The 21,751-nt window shown below is 49.8% G+C and overlaps 1 protein-coding gene across 6 annotated transcripts in view; it reads right to left on the minus strand.

The window, feature by feature from the left end:
• The window catches only part of NCOA1 (nuclear receptor coactivator 1), a 296,235-nt gene that overhangs the window by 41,176 nt on the left and 233,308 nt on the right, over positions 1-21,751 (minus strand). For all 6 annotated transcript variants that reach the window (XR_014523525.1, XM_083494093.1, XM_083494094.1 and 3 more), the window contains 5 exons: positions 13,503-13,682; positions 11,241-11,336; positions 10,066-10,206; positions 7,192-7,339; positions 4,323-5,655 (listed from right to left, as the gene is read on the minus strand). Coding sequence is in view for 5 of the 6 variants with exons in the window: in XM_083494093.1 (XP_083350219.1) it covers positions 4,323-5,655; positions 7,192-7,339; positions 10,066-10,206; positions 11,241-11,336; positions 13,503-13,682 (1,898 nt within the window). In the remaining variant the exon portion in view is untranslated. The remainder of the gene's footprint in view (positions 1-4,322; positions 5,656-7,191; positions 7,340-10,065; positions 10,207-11,240; positions 11,337-13,502; positions 13,683-21,751) is intronic.

Below are 21,751 nucleotides of genomic sequence, written 5' to 3' on the forward strand. Positions count from 1 at the left end.
CTAAGAGAGATCACTGGAAACCAACTGAAGAGCACTAGGAACGCACGACAGCCCTCTTCAGACATTCCTTTGTATGCGCGCGACAAACATCGCCAGGAGGAGGAAGCAAGGATGAGCTGCTTGGCCTGGCCTCTGCATGATGGGGGGCAACTGTCTGCTGCAGGGGGGAGCCTGCTGTACTCACATACGCTCCCCCCTGCACACAGCCCCCCACGGAGGGTGAGAGAGCAGGTAAGGCTTGAGTGTGCTCATCCCTGCTGCTTCTTTTTGCATGGAGAAAGGGGCATCTGGAGAGGGCTTGGGAGGCACAGGAACCAGATGGAAGCATGGTGGTGCAGGATAGGACCTCGAAAACCAGGGTTCAAATCCCCACCTGGCCACGGAGCTTGCTGGGTGACCAGGACCAGTCACTCACTCCCAGCCAAACCCACCTCGCAGTTGTGGTGAGGATGAAATGGGGAGTAGAATTATACAGCCCCACCTTGGAGGAAAGGCTGGCTATAAATTTGACAAAAACAAACATAAAGGTAAAAGTTAAAGGACGCCTGGATGGTTAAGTCCACTCCAAGGTGACTGTGGGGTTGCGGCGCTCATCTCGCTTTCAGGCCGAAGGAGCTGGCGTTGGTCCACAGACAGCTTTCTGGGTCATGTGGCCAGCAGGACTAAACCGCTTCTGCTGCAACGGGACACCGTGACGGCAGCCAGACCATATGAAAACACCGTTTACCTTCCTGCTGCAGTGGTACCTATTTATCTACTTGCACTGGCGTGCTTTTGAACTGCTAGGTTGGCAGGAGCTGGGACAGAGGAACAGGAGCTCATCCCGTCGCGGGGATTCGAACCGCCAACCTTCTGATCGGCAAGCACAAGAGGCTCAGTGGTTTAGACCACAGCACCATCCACGTCCCTAAACAAACCAAGAAACCAACAACTAGATAGGACTGCTTCCACAATGGGGTTTGCCCTCTCCTCTCCCTTGTGCCCCCTGAAATGGGCTGTGGGGGTGGGATCAGGAGAAACCCCCTCCCACAGAACAGCACAGGGAGGAGAGGGCTGTTCTTGTCTAGCCAAAATGCTTGCCCTGAAAAAATGATTGCCTTGGTGCACCGCTAAATTCCTCCCCAAGATTCTTTGTTTAGCTAGTCCAGTCCTGCGAATGGCTGCAGTTACTCGGGACCTAGAAAGAACCTTGCCCACTGCTCCCCGATCCTTCTGAACTGGAGATGCTGCCAAGGGCTGCAAGTGGTGGACCATCTGCATACAGAGCAGGTAAACTAAAGGTACAGTTGTGTTTCCTAGTCCAGGATATCAAAACCAAATGGCAGCAGGGCCAGTGAAGATAAACAGTGCATCTGCTGAGCTTGACAGATCACAGGAGAGGCCTGAGCAAACCCATACATTTCAGGATATGCAAAACCTGAGCTGTTAAATCTAACACTGAGCGCCTTGCAAGACCAAAACTCTTCCCCGAGGTAAATATAGTTTCAGGGGTTTCAGAAGCTTCCAAATTGGCGTTTTTCAGGTGCGCAGGTTCCTTCTGGCCTGCACGGCCAAAAATGCAAAGAGCACGACAGGCTTCCTGCGAAACCGAGGTGCCCCTTTGCTTCTGATTTAGCGCTGCGATGGAACATGGGAAGCTGACATACGACGAAGCTCCGTTTACAAAGTCTGGGAAGAAACCAGAAAGAGAAGGCCAGGAGCAGCTGATGGGAAGCCGTCAACTCAAGGGCCTTTTGTGGGGCAGGATACAAAGAGAGCTGAAGTCCCTGTGCCGGATGGGATCACCAAGTGGGGATTCCCAGATGAATGGGCCCCTTAATTTAATTAGGGCGCTTTAGGGCACTATTTGTTATCTGAGGCTTTCCAAGGGGCTCTGGGGCTATTCACACACAGAAGCCCCATTCTGACACAAGCCTGTAAGTGGCCTCGCACTTGAAATGTCAAACTCTCCCTGGTCTGTTTGATAAAAAGGATTAACACAGTCTTATCCATGTTGTCATCTTCCTCGGCTGGAGAAGACAAGAAAAGAAAGCAGTGCCCTCTCCTATTCATGGCCAATTGTAATGAATATTTATACGCCGAAATCTCTCTTGCAGGGAAGCGTCACTGCCATTTAATAACTCTATTACAAGAGATAATGGTACCTTAAAGTTGCCGGTTCCCAGCCAGCGAACAGGAGGGAGACTGAAAATTCTCTTAGCCGTGCTTAGCCCATTCACAGACTCGCATCATATGAGGCTCTTGAATTCAGGAAATGTCGGGGATGAATAGCCCAAAGCCCTTTAAAAGCCTGTGAACTCCCCTGCCCTCCTGTTGGTGATGCCAGAGGGGCTTCTGAAACAAGGTATGTCTCTCCGTCATGCCAACAGAATCCACAATGAAGCCTTGCAACAGGCTTGACTGCAGAGATTTAATACCACTGATTTAAGCAATCATTGGACGCAAAATTTAATAAAACAAAAACACCTCAGTCCGCACGGAAGTTTTTCTTCTGCCTTACGCCATGGCAGGCACAAAGGGGCAGGCGTTGTGCCTAGCAAACAGTTCACACTGCAGGCCTCTTTTCAGTGTGCAACTAAATTAAGTGATCTTTGAAGATTTGCCCACTGACGCAGGTACACTTATCTGAGAACTGGGTCAGCTGCAGGACTCTTATGACCAACAGTGACAACATGGGTGGTGCTTTTGAGGTCTTGCAATTTCACTATCGAAACCCCTGCCTTTGACTTTTGAGTCATCAGATGCTGGTGTTGGCATGTGGCTATTACTCCATCTTACTACGATTTATAATAATAATAAATTTGTATTTATACCCCGCCCTTCCTGGTTCAGAAAACCGGGCTCAGGGCAGCTAACAACAAATTTAAAACACTTAATTGATGCTACAAAAAACAGCATAAAATACGGTATAAAATGTGAACAACAATAAAATCAGAAATCAATTTAGGGGGGAAATCCATCCAAGAAACATTAGATGATCAGCAGGGCTAGCTTTATATTTGTGGTGCTTTATACCATAACATGAGCAAAACAAGCCAACAAACCAGCTCCTTGTTCTGGGCTCTCTGGTCTGAAAGCACAGCCCCCCATCAGGACTGCTATAGTGGCATTGCATGTCTCAAAATATATGAAGAGCTGGTGGATGTAAGGAAGACCATTTCTTGCCTCTCGGTTGCCAAGTGGCAAACCGGGCTTGGGTTTTCCTTTGTAGCGCAGCTCGCCAGCCAGAAAAGGAAAAATGGATCGCCGGTGGGGTGGCAGATCGTTGACCCCACCCACCTGTCAAAGTGGTCTGCCACGGGTCAGATCCAGTTCTCTATACCTGTTCTTAAGGCTTTGAGGATGGGGTGGAGGAGAGAGGGCCACTAGCCGAGTGGAATCCTAGTGAACTTTGGCTCTCTGAAACCGGCTAGAATCCCTCCCCACCACAAACTCCCTTAGCCTGCAAAAGGGGCCCTGAAATTGAGGAAGGGGCATTTCAACCAAGCATGAGTTTCTGTGTATTTTCAGTATCAGAAAATAAATGAGCAGAGTAGACATAATATTACTGAAAACTATCAGTAGAAAACTCAGTAGAACCATGCAGCTTGCAGGCTCTTGATCAGGCAAAAATCAACATGCTGTTCCTGACGTCATTCCTAATGGCACTACCTTATACAGAGTCTGACCACTGGTCTATCTAGCCCAATATCCTCTACTCTGACTGGCAGCAGCCCTCCAGCAATGGAAGGCCTTCTCCGAGACTCATTTTAAACAGAAGAATGTGAGGACTGAACCTTGTGTGTACAACCCTTGTGTCTCACCCACTGCTTCCTCAAAGGATCAAGGCTCAACAGACAGACTGCAAAAGGGTATTTCTAATAACGCCCTCCCTTCAGATGTGAAGGAAATAAGCAGCTATCTTATCTTTAAAAGACATCTGGAGGCAGCCCTGTTTAGGGGAGTTTTTAATATTTAATTATGTATTGTTTTTAACACTCGATTGGGAGTCGCCCAGAGTGGCTGGGGAGACTCAGCCAGATGGGCGGGGTATAAATAATAAATTATTATTATTATTATTATTATTATTATTATTATTATTATTATTATTATTATTATTATTACTACTACCCCCTTCTAATATTGTGAGTTGAGCATCCACAAATCTCAGGGTCGCGCAAAAAGCTCACTTGCACTGGGATAGGTCGTGCAGCTGCAAACAGTTGCAGTGCCAAACAAGGAAGGCGCAAGCCAAGAGCAGCGACCCAAGACCCAACGTGGAGCGACATGTTTGCTGCTCTTCTAAGAGGAAAGGACCCCTTCCCCCGGGAGAGAAGACCCACCTGGCTCTGCGGCTGCAGTTTTCCTTCCTCTGGCGCGGGGGGCTTCGTGAGCAGGGACTGAGCGACGCCGCAAGGCTCCAGCTGCTCCGGGTTCTCCTTCACCTTGACGTCATCCAGGCTCAAGGTGGGGTTGGACGCCAGCTCTTTCTCGTCCTTGTCCAGCAGGTAGCGAAGGAGCTGGTTGTCCTTCGATTCCTTCTTCTTTGCGGCGTCGGCCTCCAGCCGGGCATCCGGGGCCCCTGGGGCCTGGTTCTGCAGGGCAGGGGCCGCTGTGCCCGGCCCTCCACTGTCCTTCTTCTCCTGCTCCATGGCGGCCAGGCTGCCCATGTCCGAAGGGCTGCCCTCCTGGAGGAGCCGGTGCAGAATCTTGTGCCGCTCCGTCAGGGAGCTGTGGGAGGACGGGCAGGCACTGCCCACCGGGTTCCCGGAGGCAGGAGTCCCGGAGGAGCCCGTGCAGGACAAGGGCTCCTTGCAGCTGGTGTCCACGTCAGCGTGCCGCAGCTGTTCCTGGGCCGTGGTGGCCAGGAGCTGGACCAGTTTGTGGCTGGTAGCCTGCAGGCCCTTGTGGTCGCCCTCGGAGAGCTCCACAGGCTTGGTGCTGCCCGGGCCGCCATTAGAGTGGATCATGTCGCACAGGATGGAGGCGATCTCCTTGCTGTCCTTGGGCTCCGTTTTGACGGGCGGCAGGCTCATCCGGCTGGGTGAGTTCTGGTTGCTGGGCTGCCGCAGGACAGGGGAGGGCGTGGAGTAGCCCACCGGGGGGCTGGGCCCTTCGGCCAGTCCCTGCATGGAGTTCAGCGGGGTGCTTGGGTACGGCCTGTTGCCGAGGGAGCCACCGGAGCCACAGCCGCTCACCATGCCCACCGGGGAGTGCGTGGTGGGCATGGGGGGAGAGAAAGGGTTGCTTGGCACTCTGGGCCGGTGGACCAGCCCGGGGCTCACCCGATGCCTGGGGGACATGAACTGCGGTGGGGTGACCCCGGGGCTGCCCATCGGGGAGCTGTTGTGGCTCATGGCATGGCTACTGTTCTGGGGACCGGCCTGGCCCTGGCTTAAGGCAACGTTCGTTCCCATCTGGCTCCCAGGCGAACATCCGAAAGCGGCTTGGCTGGGGGCAGTGTTGCTGCTGCTGCCGTTGCCACCGCCATGTAGGCTGGATCCCGGCGGGTGGCCTGCTGCGCTGGCAGTTAGCATGCTACCGTTGGCAGGAGGGAGAGGGGAGGGCACAGCCATGCCTTGTCCGGGGGAGATGTTGGGGTTCAGCGAGGGGCTGACGCGGGGAAGAGGCATCCCGGAGTTAGTGTTTTCTTGAGGTGACAGCGTGCCGTGTTCTCTGAGTCAGGAAAAAGAAGAGAGAGGGGGCATGATTAGTGGAGGAAAGAGAGCGGCAGCTTGGATGTTTCATATGTCCTAAGGCTTGGTACCCGCATCACTTGGTAGTCCACATCACTGGAGGGGAGAGGGGTATAAATAATAGATGGTGATGATTTGTGAGAAACATTAAAGGTAAAGGGACCCGTGACCATTAGGTCCAGTCATGGCCGGCTTTGGTGTTGTGGCACTCATCTTGCTTTATTGGCCGAGGAACCAGCGTACAGCTTCTGGGTCATGTGGCCAGCATGACTAAGCCGCTTCTGGCAAACCAGAGCAGCGCACAGAAATGCCATTTACTTTCCCGCTGGAGCGGTACCTATTTATCTACTTGCACTTTGACGTGCTTTCGAACTGCTAGGTTGGCAGGAGCAGGGACCGAGCAACGGGAGCTCACCCCATCACGGGGATTCGAACCGCCGACCTTCCGATCAGCAAGCCCAAGAGGCTCAGTGGTTTAGACCACAGCGCCACCCGCGTCCCATGAGAAACATTATATAGGAGCTAGTTACCCACATGGAAATTAGAAGGGAGATCAGTGATCCCATTGCTTGATCACCTCTGCATTTGCCCCACAAACATTCACAGAACCGCACCACATTTGGCCAAATCCCCATCTAACCTTCTTTCTGTAACAGAAGAAGTCAGGAAGCCCAAAGAAGGGAAACCTTCTAGCTGGTTCTTCCTCCTCTTGAGCATCAGAGAAAGGCATGATAACCCCCTTGTGATTTTTCAGGGAACTTTGAAACCCAGGGTCTGCCTTAGGGGTTTCCTTCAAGCTCCACCTTCCCAGGGGTCAAAGGCCCAAGCGCACTTCTCTTCTAACGAGAGGAAAGGCGAACGAGAGGAAAGAAAGCAGGCGGAGAAAACAGTCTTTTAAAGTTGAGGGGTGGGGGTGGCAGAAGGGGAATGAAAAGGCCAAAGTCATCCTCACACACCCACCCTTCTGGTTCTCTGAAGGTAAAGCGGGTGTGTGTGTTTGTGTGGCAGTGGGGCTGCTTGCTCACAGCTGTGTCCTCTGAACGGCCAAGGCTCAAACACAAGCTCCATCTGTTCACATACACACTCTCTCTCACACACACCATACTTCACAAAATGCGGTAAAATGGGCCATTTCCTGTCAATGAACAATCTTCACATTATCATCGGAAAACTATCCTGTATGAAGGGGACACAACAGAGGGTGCAGCTACACTTCTGTTGGGCCTATGACCTCTTCTGCCTCGCCTCTTTCCCCGGGAAAAGCCCGTTTTCTGAAGACTGATGTTTCTTCTGAGTTTTTCTCAACAAGAAGTCCCAGACCAAATGGAAGAGAGGGAAGTCAACTGCTATCACTGATACATAAGAGTGCCACCTCTGTACCGGGTGTCTTGTGGGGTCGCAAAGGCAAAAAAGAGGCAGGTCGCCCAGCCAAGGAGCTCACAGCTTAATTCAGACCATCAGAGGGTGGGAGAGAAGGGAGGAAGAGTAATGTAACTGGGGGGTTCTTGAGACTCACCTCTCAATTATGTGGATGCCCATGATGAATGGCTGCATCTCCGGGCCTTGAGGGCAGCAAAGTCTGCACTTGGTATGAGCGCTCAGGACAGTCCCATCGCTCAGTGTGAACCGGTAAGATGGGCTGAAGGCTGTGCCCCGTGTCATCACTGGGGAGGAGGGAAACATGGAGCGAAGGGGAAAAAGAGAGAGAGAGAACGTGGGTTAATGGGCTGGGTTGCCTTACATTTCATCATTGTCAGGTGTTGGTGTGTTTCCTCGAGAGCAAATAGGCAAGACTCCAACCTGTCTTTTCCAGGCTTTATTATTAGTGCAAAGTATTTACAGTGAAGAGTGTTGCAAGTTCATGTCCGGCTCACTCGCTAGCAGAATCTGGGAGTGGGCGGTCCTTGTACCTCTCCCAGCGTAACAGTTGTGTGACCCCCAGCCTTCTCCTCCTCTCCTTGCGCCGAAACTGACTGGGCGCTGGCAAAGGGGTACTTCCCTCCTCTCCAGCCTGCTCTCCCTAGCATCCCCTGGTCCCACCACCTCCTCTCCACTGGAGGTGGGGCTTTCCTCCTCGCCAGAGGAGGAGCTGCTTTGCAAGATCTTCGGAGGTTCCCTATAACACAACTGCCCTTCCACCTCTTGCTTCTGACCTGATGGCAGTTCCCTGACAATCATCATCATCATCATTTTTAATTTGTACACCGTCTTTCTATCTTACAATATTCAAGGCGGTTTACACGCTGAAGAAACAAAAAATGTACATCTTCCAACATTCTAATGCAATACAAAAATGTGATAATAAAACATATCTTTAAAATAGGCAACCTACATCAAATAGTAACATTCAACAATCATTAGAATATTATTAAATAATAATAACATATAAAAGTTAAACAGAAATCCACTCAACAGTTACAATAAATAATTTCTAAACTATAATCAATAAAACAACGGCAAGCCACAGTACATAAAATACCGTATTTTTTGCTCTATAAGACTCACTTTTCCCCCCCTAAAAAGTAAGGGGAAATATGTGTGCATCTTATGGAGCGAATGCAGGCTGCACAGCTATCCCAGAAGCCAGAACAGCAAGAGGGATTGCTGCTTTCACTGCGCAGCGATCCCTCTTGCTGTTCTGGCTTCTGGGATTCAGAATATTTTTTTCTTATTTTCCTCCTCCAAAAACTAGGTGTGCCTTGTGGTCTGGTGTGTCTTATAGAGCGAAAAATACGGTAATACAATACCAATTGAGAAGCATTGTTCTGCCTTCTGTTTACCATGGCCAGTTTTTGCTGTATAATGGTGTTTTGTTTTTTGTTTTGGTCCTCAAATCAACGTGGAGGCTGGTGAACATGGCTCCCATTTGACAGATGGGAGAACTGAGGCAGTGGCTTGTCAAGGTTACCCAAGTCAGTTTGTGCTGGCTCCCAAATATTATTCCTGCCCCTTGCCCTAGTGCCCAGGGAAATACAGGGAGATGTGGGGGGGGGGGAGAGAGAAAAAGACCCCCAGGACCTGGGTACCAGGAGGAAGCATCAAACCACCACCACCACCCTACGCACAAAATATCCATAGAACTCATTATTGCCAAATGCTCCCAGGGCTACAAATGAGGAGAACCAATTCATGGAAAGGCAAATACGTTATTCTCTCAGCCTCCACACTGTGGGGGTGATGTACTGACCCACCTTGCAGAGGTCTTATAAGGTCACACAGGGTAATGCATGTAAGGTGCTTTGAGCACTCAGGAAAAGTGGCTTATAAATTTATCCATTAAAATATTTGTGCATATCAACGTGGTTTGCAGCAATAAAAAGATAAAGAGCTAGGAAATTTGACTATCTGTTCCATTTTTACCCCACCTTTCTTTCTCCAAGGAGTTCAAGGGAGCATGGGTTAGCTATCCCCTGCCCTGTGCCCACTTATATCCTCTTAATAATAATAATAATAATTTTTTATTTATACCCCGCCCTTCCCGGTTCAGAAAATCAGGCTCAGGGCGGCTAACAACAAATTTAAAACACTTAATTGATGCAACAAAAAACAGCATAAAATACAGTATAAAACGTGAATAACAATAAATTCAGAATTCAAAAATCAGTTTAGGGGGAAAGTCCATCCAATAAACATTAGATGATCACCAGGGCTAGCTGGCTAAATTAGTACTATTTGGGCCAGCGAGGAGACCAGGGGAGAATGAGCTGTGGGATCCCAGTTAGCAACCCTGTCAGGCTGAGAGAGACACACAGAGAGAAAACAGAGCAGAAGAGAACAGAAGAGAGGAGAGAGAGAGAGAGAGAGAGAGAGAGAGAGAGAGAGAGAGAGAGATGAATATGCCTGATCATGGTATACGCAAGGGAGCTTCAAGGCCATTGGGTACCCAATCTCCCTCGTCTCAGTCCAACACTAACCACAATGCCCACGTTAGCCTTCTGGATAAAAGGTGCCCCCCTTCTTAAAAAAAGAAAAGAAAAAAGACTTTTGACCATCTCTATCCTCTTTCAGGACCAAGAAGGCAGCCAGCCTTGAATAACTTGGCTCACTCACTTTCGTTCTTCCTTCCTGAAAGGGCCGCAAGAAGGCCTCGGACTTGGCACGCCACCCCTGAACTGCAGGCCAACAGCCTCCCAGGCAAGGTTGCCATGGGAGTGTGGAGAGACAACTGGCAGCAGGTTGATGGAATCCTATTGAGTGTGCAGGCAAGGACCCCCCTTGCCAGCCAGAGAAGCCACGGGCATCAGTCAGCCATTTCAGCTACTTCCTTTGGGAGCGTTATTTGCCTTCTTTGTCTGGTGTGTCCCCCCCCCCCCTTTAGTTTTATTTTTCAGTCCGGAAAGCACTTATCCAGCAACAATGGCAGTGCGTGCAAAGAGAGGAGCCTTTTTACCTTCCTGAAATAGCTGCTTGGCGTAAGATGGCTCCCTGCCCTGAGGCTGGAAGAAAGCGTAGATGCATTTCCTCACTAAATCCTCCCAGCCGGTCCGGCCTGCCGCTCTCAGCGAACTGGTGTCGATGGAGATGATTTTACCTGAGCGGAAGGGAGAGAAGCACATTAGGACTGAACATCTAAAGAAAGAGCAATGGAGGGGTGCGGATTCAGAAGCACAGCTGACTCTTATCTATGGATCTGTAGGTGGTTTTTTTATTATTTTTATTGAAATAAAAGTCCTCTGGATAGTTCTGGTCGTAGTTGTTGTTTTTTTTAAATGCACGAGCTGCCTTGACTGCTTTGTTTTGGAGGTTGAAAGGCAGGGTAGAAATTCCTCAAGAAATAAATAAATAAATACCAATAATGCATTTATTTAGGGAAGCTTTTAATGTCTGATGCATTACTGTATTTTAGTATTTTGTTGGAAGCCGCCCAGAGTGGCTGGGGAAGCCCAACCAGATGGGTGGGGTATAAATTATTATTATTATTATTATTATTATTATTATTATTATTATTATTATTATTATTATTGTATTGAATGTATATCCTGCCTTCATTCTTCCAGTTCCATCACTTGAGCTTCCCCGCTGCCCTGGCAAACAATTCCTACCCATTCTCCTGCTCAGGGCTCTTTTTCTAGAAATAAGTAAGTAGACTATTCCACACAGAGCGTTGGCCACTGTCCCTTCTCCTCCCTTCCCTTGCTCACTTCCACTGATCCCTCCCCTCCCGCCATGTTTCCTTATGAAATGGTTCAGGGGAACAACTGGGATGTGCCCACTGAGTTCTCCCCAGTTTTGAAGATAACAGAAGCCCCTCTTGCTGACACAGAACTCCAAACATACATAGGAACTGCAGACTGTGGCCAAGGTAGTGCACTTAGGCTACCAGTTGCTCTCAAGCAGGCATCCCCAAACTCAGCCCTCCAGCTGTTTTGAGACTACAACTCCCATCATCCCTCGCTAACAGGACCAGTGGTCAGGGATGATGGGAGCTGTAGTCCCAAAAAAGCTGGAGGGTTGAGTTTGGGGGTGCCTGCTCCCAAGTCAACCCTCTCCATGCCACAATTGGTGGCTGCACTGGGGTGAAATGCCCTCTGGGGCCAAGGGCTTGGCTACCCTTCTGAATGGTACCTGTAGTATCCTGCTTGGTCATGAAGGATTCTGATGTAGCAGGAGGTGCGGATCGAGGTAATCTTCGTGCGATGCATATCAGACAGGACTGCAAGTCTGCCGTGAAGAGGAGGAGGAGAAGCAGAAGAAAAGCAAGGTTGGAGGTGGGAAGGGTTATACGGAGCAAGTGCTTACCTGTAAAAAACCCTCTTTCTTTTTACTCGCCTCTTCCAGACTGCAAGCATCAGCAGCAAACCTCACCCAGCATACATGCCTTCAAAACCACTATTCCCAAAGAGTAAAGTAGATCCCCCTTCAAAGAAGATGTGACTTTTGCCAAAGGAATTACATTCCCTGCAACCAACCTGAAAACGGAACACGGAAACAGTGGCTCCTGACTGGTATTTGGTGTCAGAGGCGTGAGCTGTTCCTAGGAGACATCCCAGAGAATGAAGAGGAGGAGGAGTTTGGATTTGATATCCGCTTTATCACTACCCGAAGGAGTCTCAAAGCGGCTCACAATCTCCTTTCCCTTCCTCCCCCACAACAAACACTCTGTGAGGTGAGTGAGGCTGAGAGACTTCAGAGAAGCGTGACTAGCCCAAGGTCACCCAGCAGCTGCATGTGGAGGAGCCGGGAATCGAACCCAGTTCACCTGATTACGAGTCCACCTCTCTTAACCATTACACCACACTGGCTGAACTGGGGCAAACGACTCTTTAGAGTGGTAGGCCTTAAGGAAGGACTCCAAGGAGGAAAGGGAGATGGAGGCAGAGAGATGGGACTTCTTGCACAGAAGAAAAGTCCTGGGGGATGCCAACCCATCTTTGTTAATTTAGAGAAGATCACTGAAGCCAAGCCTAAGCCAAGGCTTTTCTGCATTTCGCAATGAAAAGCCATATTGTTGAGTTAAACCTTACACAGCAGCTGAACTACGGAAAGTTTGCTTGGGGAGATTGGCACTGGCACAGTGTGTGTGTGTTCCTCATTGTTTGGGAGAATTAATTCTGAGGCCATTTGGATCTGGCAGCACTGTAAAATAAAAGGCAGCGGTTGAAAGCCAACTACTATCATCTCCTGGGCAAAGTATCTGCTCATAAACCCCTGTGTGATTTATTCCTTCCAGTCATGATCTCCTGTGTAAGCTGCAATGGATTAATTCAGCTAATGCAATTGAACAAAATGGCCACCGTGGAGATATGAGCCCAAAGTGTTCTGATGGAAAGTCTATTTTGCACCAGGGGGTTGAGCCAGAGTGCAGATGTGTATTGAGATTCCAGTCCTGAACTCAGGTCTGCTAAACACACACACACACACACACACACACACACACACCACCCACTGTGGCGCTTGAGCAAGCTACACATGCTCATCAATGGCTCCTGGCGTTAAGGGAGCCAAGTAATGCAAATCAAGGGGGACACTCCTGCAGTGGAAGTTAGCAAACACCTGAGATCCACTGGCTGAGGATCTTCTTTTAACGGTCTCAAGGGAGACAACTCATTTGCTTCTCTGCAGCCAAGACCAGAAAGGTCTTGTGCTTGTTTCTCCAATGTTAAAGGGGGCTGCCAATATTAGAAGAAGAAGTGTTTGGATTTTTATATCCCGCTTTATCACTACCCGTAGGAGTCTCAAAGCGGCTAACAATCTCCTTTCCCTTCCTCCCCCACAACAAACACTCTGTGAGGTGAGTGGGGCTGAGAGACTTCACAGAAGTGTGACTGGCCCAAGGTCACCCAGCAGCTGCATGTGGAGGAGCGGGGACGCGAACCCGGTTCACCAGATTACGAGTCCACCGCTCTTAACCACTACGCCACACTGGCTCTGTACGAAGGGTAATGTGAAAGACAACAGCAGTTTATTAGGATTGCCACTGGGAAGAGGAAGGGGAAGGCCTGCGCCAGACCTTCTGGAACTCCTGCTTGCCCTGCAAGCAACGCACCTGCCACACTTGCCTCTCACTCAAGCCCGCAGCGCAGATGTACCCGTGGCCAGCTGCACAGGTAGAACACCTCCCACCTCCCCAAGGGTGGGCTTGTGGGCTGCGTACATCGAGCTGCAGGCATCCTGAGTCCTCCCCTCCAAAGTGAGCAGGGAATGCGGCACGCAGAATATCAAGCCCTCAGAGAGCCGCAGTCCCCTTGCAAGGAAGGTCCTGCAGGAGGACGGCTGAGGACGATTTGTCCCTCCCTCCTCCTCCTCTCCCTCTCCCCTCCCCAGAAATGCAACACTGCACACGCAAGCACTATTTCCCTCTCCAAACAAGCCACCGTCTGCTCCTACCTTCGCCTTCCTCCTTGATCAGTTTCGGCTGGGATACGGTGAAGCACTGCATGACTTCGTAACGCTGCCGGGCCTCCTGGTTCTCTGCCGCCGGCTCGTCCGGGGGCCGGATCAGCATCCTGCAGTTGAAGGTGTGGCTGTTGCGCCGGGTGGACTCTTGAGGCCAAGGGACGCCGTTCACTGCAGAAGAAGGGAAGATCAAGGAGCCCTATTGAAAGGCTTTGAAGAAGCGGACGTGCAAAAAGACCAGGATCTGGAAACCTGGCAGAGATGTGAAATCACAGCTCCCTCTTTTTAAAAAAATCCTTATGATTGCAAGCAACCCCCCATTTATACATTCCAAGGCACCACATGTTTAAGTATATTTGAAACACCATTGGAAAAGCCTGCAAACACCCTGTTTTGCCCCTGCAGATGTTTCTGGGTCACTTCTGAGTGAAGTGTGGTGTAGTGGTTAAGAGCGGTAGTCATGTAATCTGGGAAATCGGGTTCGCGTCTCCGCTCCTCCACATGCAGTTGCTGGGTGACCTTGGGCCAGTCACACTTCTGTGAAGTCTCTCAGCCCCACTCACCTCACAGAGTGTTTGTTGTGGGGGAGGAAGGGAAAGGAGAATGTTAGCCGCTTTGAGACTCCTGAAGGGGAGTGAAAGGCGGGATATCAAATCCAAACTCTTCTTCTTCTTCTTCTTCTGGGTTTGGCGCAATTCGTGTGTGCTCAGTTGCACACATACTGAACATGCGCAAATGGGGGGGATTGCCTGTATATGAACATGGAAAGCTAACATATGGAGTCAAAGCCTTGGCTTCTGCCTGCTGTGACTCTCAGTGGCTCCCCAAGGTGCGAGGCCGAGGTCTTTTCCCAGCTCTGCTACTGAAGATCCAGGGACTGTAGCTATGGCACCTGACACGCAAAGCATGCACTCCACCATGGAGCCATCCGTGTCCTTCGGTGGTTCTGATTCACTGACTGTATTGCTGAAACCACTCACGGAGCTTATGATACATTTCGTGGTCTTCAAATCCATAAACAGAACGGAGCGACTACATTAGCGGAAAGGAGCCAGATTTATTTATTTTTATTGAGCCAGCACTACCTCATCGTCTGAGATGCAAACCCTGCTCTGCATTCACCGCCATCGCTAGGATTACTGAGATAATGTATCAGAAGGGCTTTCAACACACACAAAACCACCACATTATTAGCGTCACTTGAACTCGAGAGCAGGTGACAAGTATCTCCTGGGACATTGCAGGTCCTTGAATCTTGTCTTCACCAGCCTAGCAGCCCCCGGCTGATCTGGAGCTCTCATCAGCCCCAGGGAACATGGTTGTGTGATGCTGGCAATGATGGAGGCCTTAGTCCAAAACATACAGAGGACACCGGCTTGCTTTTCTCGGTTATGCTGCAGGTTTGCCACAGCCCTCTTGCTCAGTCTGCAGGCCACTGTTCCTACCAGGCGCTGCCTGGCAGCTGGTGGCCACATGAGGGTCATCAACACCACCTAGTCCACCTCCCTTGGTTACTATTACTGCTGCACCTTTGTGCTGTCCAAAGCGGCACATGGGCACAGATGGGCACACACGCATCCCACCATTAACAGTGAAGGCACCGGAAACAGCAGATACACAGGAGCAAAGATGCCTTATTTAACTGCACAAGACTAGAGACTTCTTGTGATCTTTTCGGTTGCATCATCCAACTGCGTGAATCAGGAACACAAATGCCTAGTATAGTCATACCTTAGATTAAAGTTGCTTCAGGTTGAGCGTTTTATGGTTGCGCTCCGCAGCGACCCGGAAGTAACGGAACGCGTTACTTCCGGGTTTCATCACTCGTGCATGCGCAGACGCTCAAAATGACGTCACGCGCATGCGCCGAATCGCCACCTGCGCACACGCAATGCGGGTTGCGTTCGCTTCAGGATGTGAACAGGGCTCTGGAACGGATCCCGTTCACATCCAGAGGTGCCACTGTATACTAATAACCAAGACCCCACTGCTAATCTGATGCTTCAGTTGTGGACCGCTGGAATCAGGAAGCTTCACTGGGCTCCCTTGCTCCCTCCTACTTCTGCTGGGGGACCAGAATGGCACCATACCAGCAAAGGGATGCTGCACATTGCAGAGAGAGATGCAGCCCAATGTGGGTTTTGCTCGCATGAACATCCAGGGCTGCCTTATTACACAGAGCCAAACTTTTGCCCGGGATCCTGTTACTTTGGGGTGTCAACGGATTGAATCAGAGGCTACCTTTGTCTCTGCTCTACCACTGAGCTGTGGCCTCATCCCTAGGAACTGTACTGCACCAAATCCTTTTCAAAGTGGGGGTGCCAGGGACAGAATCTGGGGGCCCCTGCAAGCGAAGGATGTGCTCCAGCCCCTTCCACAATTCTCTTCCATCCTTGCATAGTTGCATGGCAAAGTAGTTCCCTTGGCAACCATATTCACAAGTTGAATACTGCCTCACTGGAGTCAGCAGGCTTCTGAATACGAGTTGCTGGGAACTGTAGGAAGCAAGGAGAGTCGCTCTTTTTCTCAGGTCTTGCTTGCCGGCTTCTTCCTTTTGGGGAATCTGGTTGGCCACTGTGAGAAGCAGAGGCTGAGCTAGATGGGCCAATGGCCTGATCCAGCTGAAGGCTCTTCTAATGTTCCTTAGGGGGAAAACCCATGTTCAGTACAGTGGTACCTCGGGTTAAGAACTTAATTCGTTCCAGAGGTCCGTTCTTAACCTGAAACTGTTCTTAACCTGAAGCACCACTTTAGCTAATGGGGCCTCCCACTGCCGCACGATTTCTGTTCTCATCCTGAAGCAAAGTTCTTAATCTAAGGTACTATTTCTGGGTTAGCAGAGTCTGTAACCTGAAGCATCTATAACCTGAAGCGTCTGTAACCCGAGGTACCACTGTACTGAGGTCCAGCGCCAAGGGCCTTCAGGCGGTTCCCTCCCTGCGAGAAGCCAAGTTGCAGGGAAGCAGGCAGAGGGCCTTCTCAGTAGTGGCACCCGCCCTGTGGAACGCCCTCCCACCAGATGTCAAAGAGAAGAACAACTGCCAGACTTTTAGAAGACATCTGAAGGCAGCCCTGTTTAGGGAAGCTTTTAATGCTTAATAGACTACTGTATTTTAATATTCTGTTGAAAGCCGCCCAGAGTGGTTGGGGAAACCCAGCTACATGGGCGGGGTATAAATGATAAATTATATTATTATTATTATTATTAGGAACATTGTCTCTGTGAGTTAATGCTACGGTGACACTTCACAAAACATTAAACCGCATCTACACAAAGTGTGCAGCGAGGTAAGGATCAGTTTGAGGCCTGATTAAGTGAGATATTGATTCAAGCCTGCCTTATATTGAATTAGCTCAAGTCGATTTCGTATTGAATGGAGCTAATTTGATACAAACGATGCTGAAATCAATGTTATACGGTGTCGTCTGCAGCGGGGCTGGCACTGGCTTAAAGGGAGCTGCGTTTGAGAAGAGCAGCATTTATTAAAGGGCACAACTGTGTGGCCCATCCAGCTGCATGGGCTTGCAAGGCGTGTGAGGCCACTCAGCCCTTTCTTCACTGTTGCTAGACTCAAAGGGGCCTCTAGGTCACGGGCACGGACCCTGCAGGGCGGGAGCACCCATGAATGCCCGGCAGAAATCCCTCCCTCCCTGTCTCTGCACTGCAGAAGAGCCACAGGCCACAGCAGCTGCCCAATTTGGTAAGTCCGAGCTTGGCATGGATTATTACCCTGCAGCTCACTGAACTGGAAAGGGACGCATCATAACACCACCAGCACCACCTATAGCCAGCCTTGAAGGTTTGTGTGTGTTTATCCTCCTAAGAACCCTGTGAGGGAGGTTAAGCCGGAAAGATTGTGACGAATCTGAAGGTCGCCTGGGTGACTTCATGGTATTTGAATTTAGATCTTCTAGGACCAAATAAAGCACTCTGTTATGCCATACAAATTTCCACATACAGTGGTACCTTGGTTCTCAAACGTAATCCGTTCCGGAAGTCCGTTCCAAAACCAAAGCGTTCCAAAACCAAGGCACGCTTTCCCATAGAAAGTAATGCAAAACAGATTAATCCATTCCTGACTTTTAAAAACAACCCCTAAAACAGCAATTTAACATGAATTTTACTATCCAACGAAACCATTGATCCATAAAATGAAAGCAATAATCAATGTACTGTACTATAAAATAAATAAGACAGTACTGTAGATGATAAAAATTAAAGTTATTATTTTTTCTTACCTGCACTAATGATAGTCATTGTTTGGATGGGGGGCTTTTATCCATTTCTCCAGTCACACAACCAACCAATCAGTAGCTGAACAGGGTTCCACACAGTCACAAAAACAAATTAACTGAAAAAGCCTCAAAAACGCAAAATAAATAGCAAAAACAAAAGCATCAAATCCGTTCCGCAAGTCGGTTTGACTTCCAAAATGTTCGAAAACCAAGGCGCAGCTTCTGATTGGTGCAGGCGCCCTAGAAACAATAGCCGACAGCCGCATTGGACGGTCGCCTCCCGAAAAACATTCGGAAACAGGAACACTTACTTCTGGGTTTTTGGTGATTGGGAACCAAGGTGTTTGAGAACCAAGGCATTTGAGAACCAAGGCATTTGAGAACCAAGGCACCACTGTACTATTGTGCATTTTACCACCGTCAAGTGGCAGCATGCAACATTTTCAGACATGGGACCTATCTGAAGCCCAAATGTGCATGTCTACTGCCAGGTGGTAGTGTCGCTGTTGTGATTCACCTTAGGTCAACTGGATCTACCACTTGAAGACTTATTGCCATGAAGCAAGTGTAGGGAACCTGCAGCCCCCTGGGTATGACTGGACTACAACTCCCATCACCTCTGATGGACCCCACACTGGCAATCTCTAGGGAGTAAATGAGAGGAACAAAGCCATTTGCAGGACGCTCCCCGTACAGCCATTGTCCAGTCTGACTGTACTGCAGCAATCCCTGCTGATACTGGCAGCTGCCCAGAATATAAATGCTGTGAACTCTCCTCCTACTGTTGATCTTGTGCTCCCTGAGCCTCTGCGGTGGGGATTCCTAGCACTCTCAGTCTGCTAGGGGAGCAGAGCCCTCCTTGCTTGCTGCTCCCACATCTCTGCTGGTCCTGACTATTCTGGGCAACTGGTTTCATCTTGGCTGTGTGCCCAAGAGCCTTCTGCTGAATCCCAGCTCTCTTGTGCACTGCTGTCTCTGCTCCCTGACTCCCTCCTGGGCACGGCACTCCTCACATGTTACGTATGATTTGATAGCATTTGGCCTTCCTGTGACTTCCGGTGGGTGCGCATGCATGAGTATAGACTGTATGTTTCTGCACCATGTGCATACATAGGGGCACATGTGTCATGGACCGGTTGGACGCAGAGGAATGGTGGGAGGAACCAGCAGGGGAGCCACCAAGGGAAGAAGGCTCAGAGCCCAGGGAGTGGTGGTGGGATAATGATGAGTAGTCATTGGGAGAAGACTGGGGAAAAGAAGTGTCAGATGCTGAAGAGGGAACAGGGCTTTGTGAGCAGGGGGAGTCTGTGGCAGAGAGAAGTCTGGAGGCAGAAGCTGAAGTCGGACAGTGGGAGGAGGAAGAGGCCAAGAGGCAGATATAAGCCAGGCTGCTGAAAAGCTACAGATGTCTCCGCCTCCCGCTGCGACAAGCTCCCAGAATCAGAAGAGGCATGAAAAGGGTGGAGGCGAGGTTGGCTTCATGCAGGCGCAGTCTCCGATTGCTTGGGGAAAGCTTTGGTGAGGACCTAAGACAGCTGTGTGGAGGTAGGAACTTTCAGTCTTGGCAACTGAAGACCTAATGGTGATGAACTGCTCTGCTCATTAGGCCTGACACTCAGCCCATGTAGATTGTGTTTTTGCTAAGAAAAAGGTAACTCCAGCCTTAAACAGCGTGATTTACTGCCAGCTCACTCTTTGACAGCAAAATGCATGTATGCCATGCATGGGCATGCAAGACTGTGCTGGGCAGAGGGCCCCACATAGTGAGGGGAGGGAGATTCGACTCTCTTGCTTCTGCGCCCATTTTCTACCCACCCTGTCCAAGCCCCACAGGACACTCGCAGAATGGAGTGGAAGGAGGACTGAAAAGCCCCCTCTTTCCACCTGCCCTGCTTTCTCTCCCCACTGCAAATCGTGGTCCCTTCCAACTATACAATTCTATGATTCTATTATTGCAAGCTCCCCACTTGTTTTACATAAAATGCTTGATGTGCTGCTAATAGCTCCCCATGCCCTCCAGAGGACTGTAATTTCTACGGTTTGCAGCCTTCAGTAGACTCCTGCACTGACAGGAGGCAGCCGTAACAGCTATGAGAGTTTACTGGGTCAGTGGCTCGTCAACTAATAAGGCTTTAGCTAATAGGCCATAACTTTGATAAATGGAGCTGTGTTTAGCAAGAAGAGCCTTATCATCGAGTCGATTAAACACTGGCAAGGTTGGCAGGCCGCAGAGTTGACCTACCTTGAACAAAACATTGATCCGGGAGCAGCAAGAATCCTCTTTGCTGAAACCAGCCATGCACTCAGCGTGCCACAGCAGTGAGGACCAAAGAGTGCCCCTTGCGCCTGTGGCTGCAGGTTGAGCCTGCTGCTGGGGCTGGCACCCAGCAAGCAACTAACGTTTTTTTTTTGCCTTGCAGCCTCCACAACAGCAGAAAGCAAAGCTTTTACATCTGTTGGGGTTTCTGGTTGGGTAGTCAACTGAGGTTCTTACTGGGAATTACATTATGATGCTCTTGAGTAAGCATATTATTCAAAAAATGAGCTTAAATGCAGATTAAATGACACGCATTCGGAATGGCAGCGAGTGAGTTGTCGACAGGATTAAATTGGATCCCGTCTGCAAAATAGGGCCGCCTCCTAATCTCCCCAGCCACCCGCTAGTGCTCTTGAGTGCGGCTTGCACCTACTCAACCCGCGCACCTTCCGAGCAGAATTCAGGCAACTAAACTGGAGCCTCAAAGAGCTGAAAATGTATTGTATCAAGCGACCGCTTTGGTTTGTGTCACAAGGGAAACGATGTCCTATGCTTTCCAGACACAGGCACCCTGCTCCCCCCCAGCTCCCCCCTCCCCTTTGATCCATCCAAAAAGCTACACCTTAAGCCTTTCTTCACAAGCGAGAGTACAGAACCCCCTTGGGAAATTGGGTTGCCCTCAAGGAATCAGAGTACTTAGCTCCTTCACTGAAGCTGACCCTTCTAATTGAATCTTTCAGCTTCCAGTTAACTAATGCCTTCATTTGCCTTAAGGTCCACAAATGACAACATTTTGGAGGTCCCGGGTCGGAAGATGGTTAGCTTGGTCTCAACTAGGGCCAGGGCCTTTTCAGTAGTGGCCCCGACTTGGTGGAACGCTCTGTCCCAAGAGACTAGGGCCCTGTGGGACTTGACATCTTTCTGCAGGGCCTGCAAGACAGAGCTGTTCCGCCTGGCCTTTGGTTTGGACTCAGTCTGACCCTTATGTTTCTCTCCCCTTATGATTTTGATCTATGGGCTAATATTAAAATGAGGCTGCATTTTAAATTGCATTTTAACCTGTATTTTAAATTGGTTTGGGTTTTTTTCTCCCCCTATTATGTTTTTTACAGTGATTTTATTGGTGTTAGCTGCCCTGAGCGGCTATTATTATTATTATTATTATTATGATGATGATGATGATGAAGAAGAAGAGAGATTCCCCTTTCTGAAAAGAAACAGGACTATGCTGGGCCAATTCCCCCTCTTTAGATAAATAAGCTTTCCTGGGTAGAACTGGGTCTGATGCTTGCAATCTGTTCTAGATCTAGAGGCCACAGGAGACAGTGATGACTACCGTCCTAGTTAAAAGAGGATTGGACAAGAGGCCTATTGGTGGCTACTAGCCAGGGGGCGATGCTCAGCCTCCACAGCTGGATGCAGCAATGCTTCTGAATACCAGTTGCTGGAAACCACAAGCGGGGAGAGTGCTGGGTCTTGTGTTCCGATCCTGCTTGCAGGTTTCCCATAGGCATTTGGTTGGCCACTGAGAGAACAGGATGTTGGACTAGAAGGGCCACTGGCCTGATCTTGCTAAGGGCTCTTCTTCGGTTCTGCTTAGGATGTCCTGAGGACCTGTTGTCTTACCTGCTCCCTGACTAATTACCCCTCACAGCATCGGGGGGGGGGAATTACCCCATTGGTTGTGACGTGAACTGACATTGCCACAGCTTGCTAGTGATTTTGTTCGCCTGGTTCCGCAGGGTCT

Source organism: Podarcis liolepis, assembly GCF_965112155.1.
Source record: "Podarcis liolepis genome assembly, chromosome: 3".
In the NCBI taxonomy this organism is placed as follows: Eukaryota; Metazoa; Chordata; class Lepidosauria; order Squamata; family Lacertidae; genus Podarcis; species Podarcis liolepis.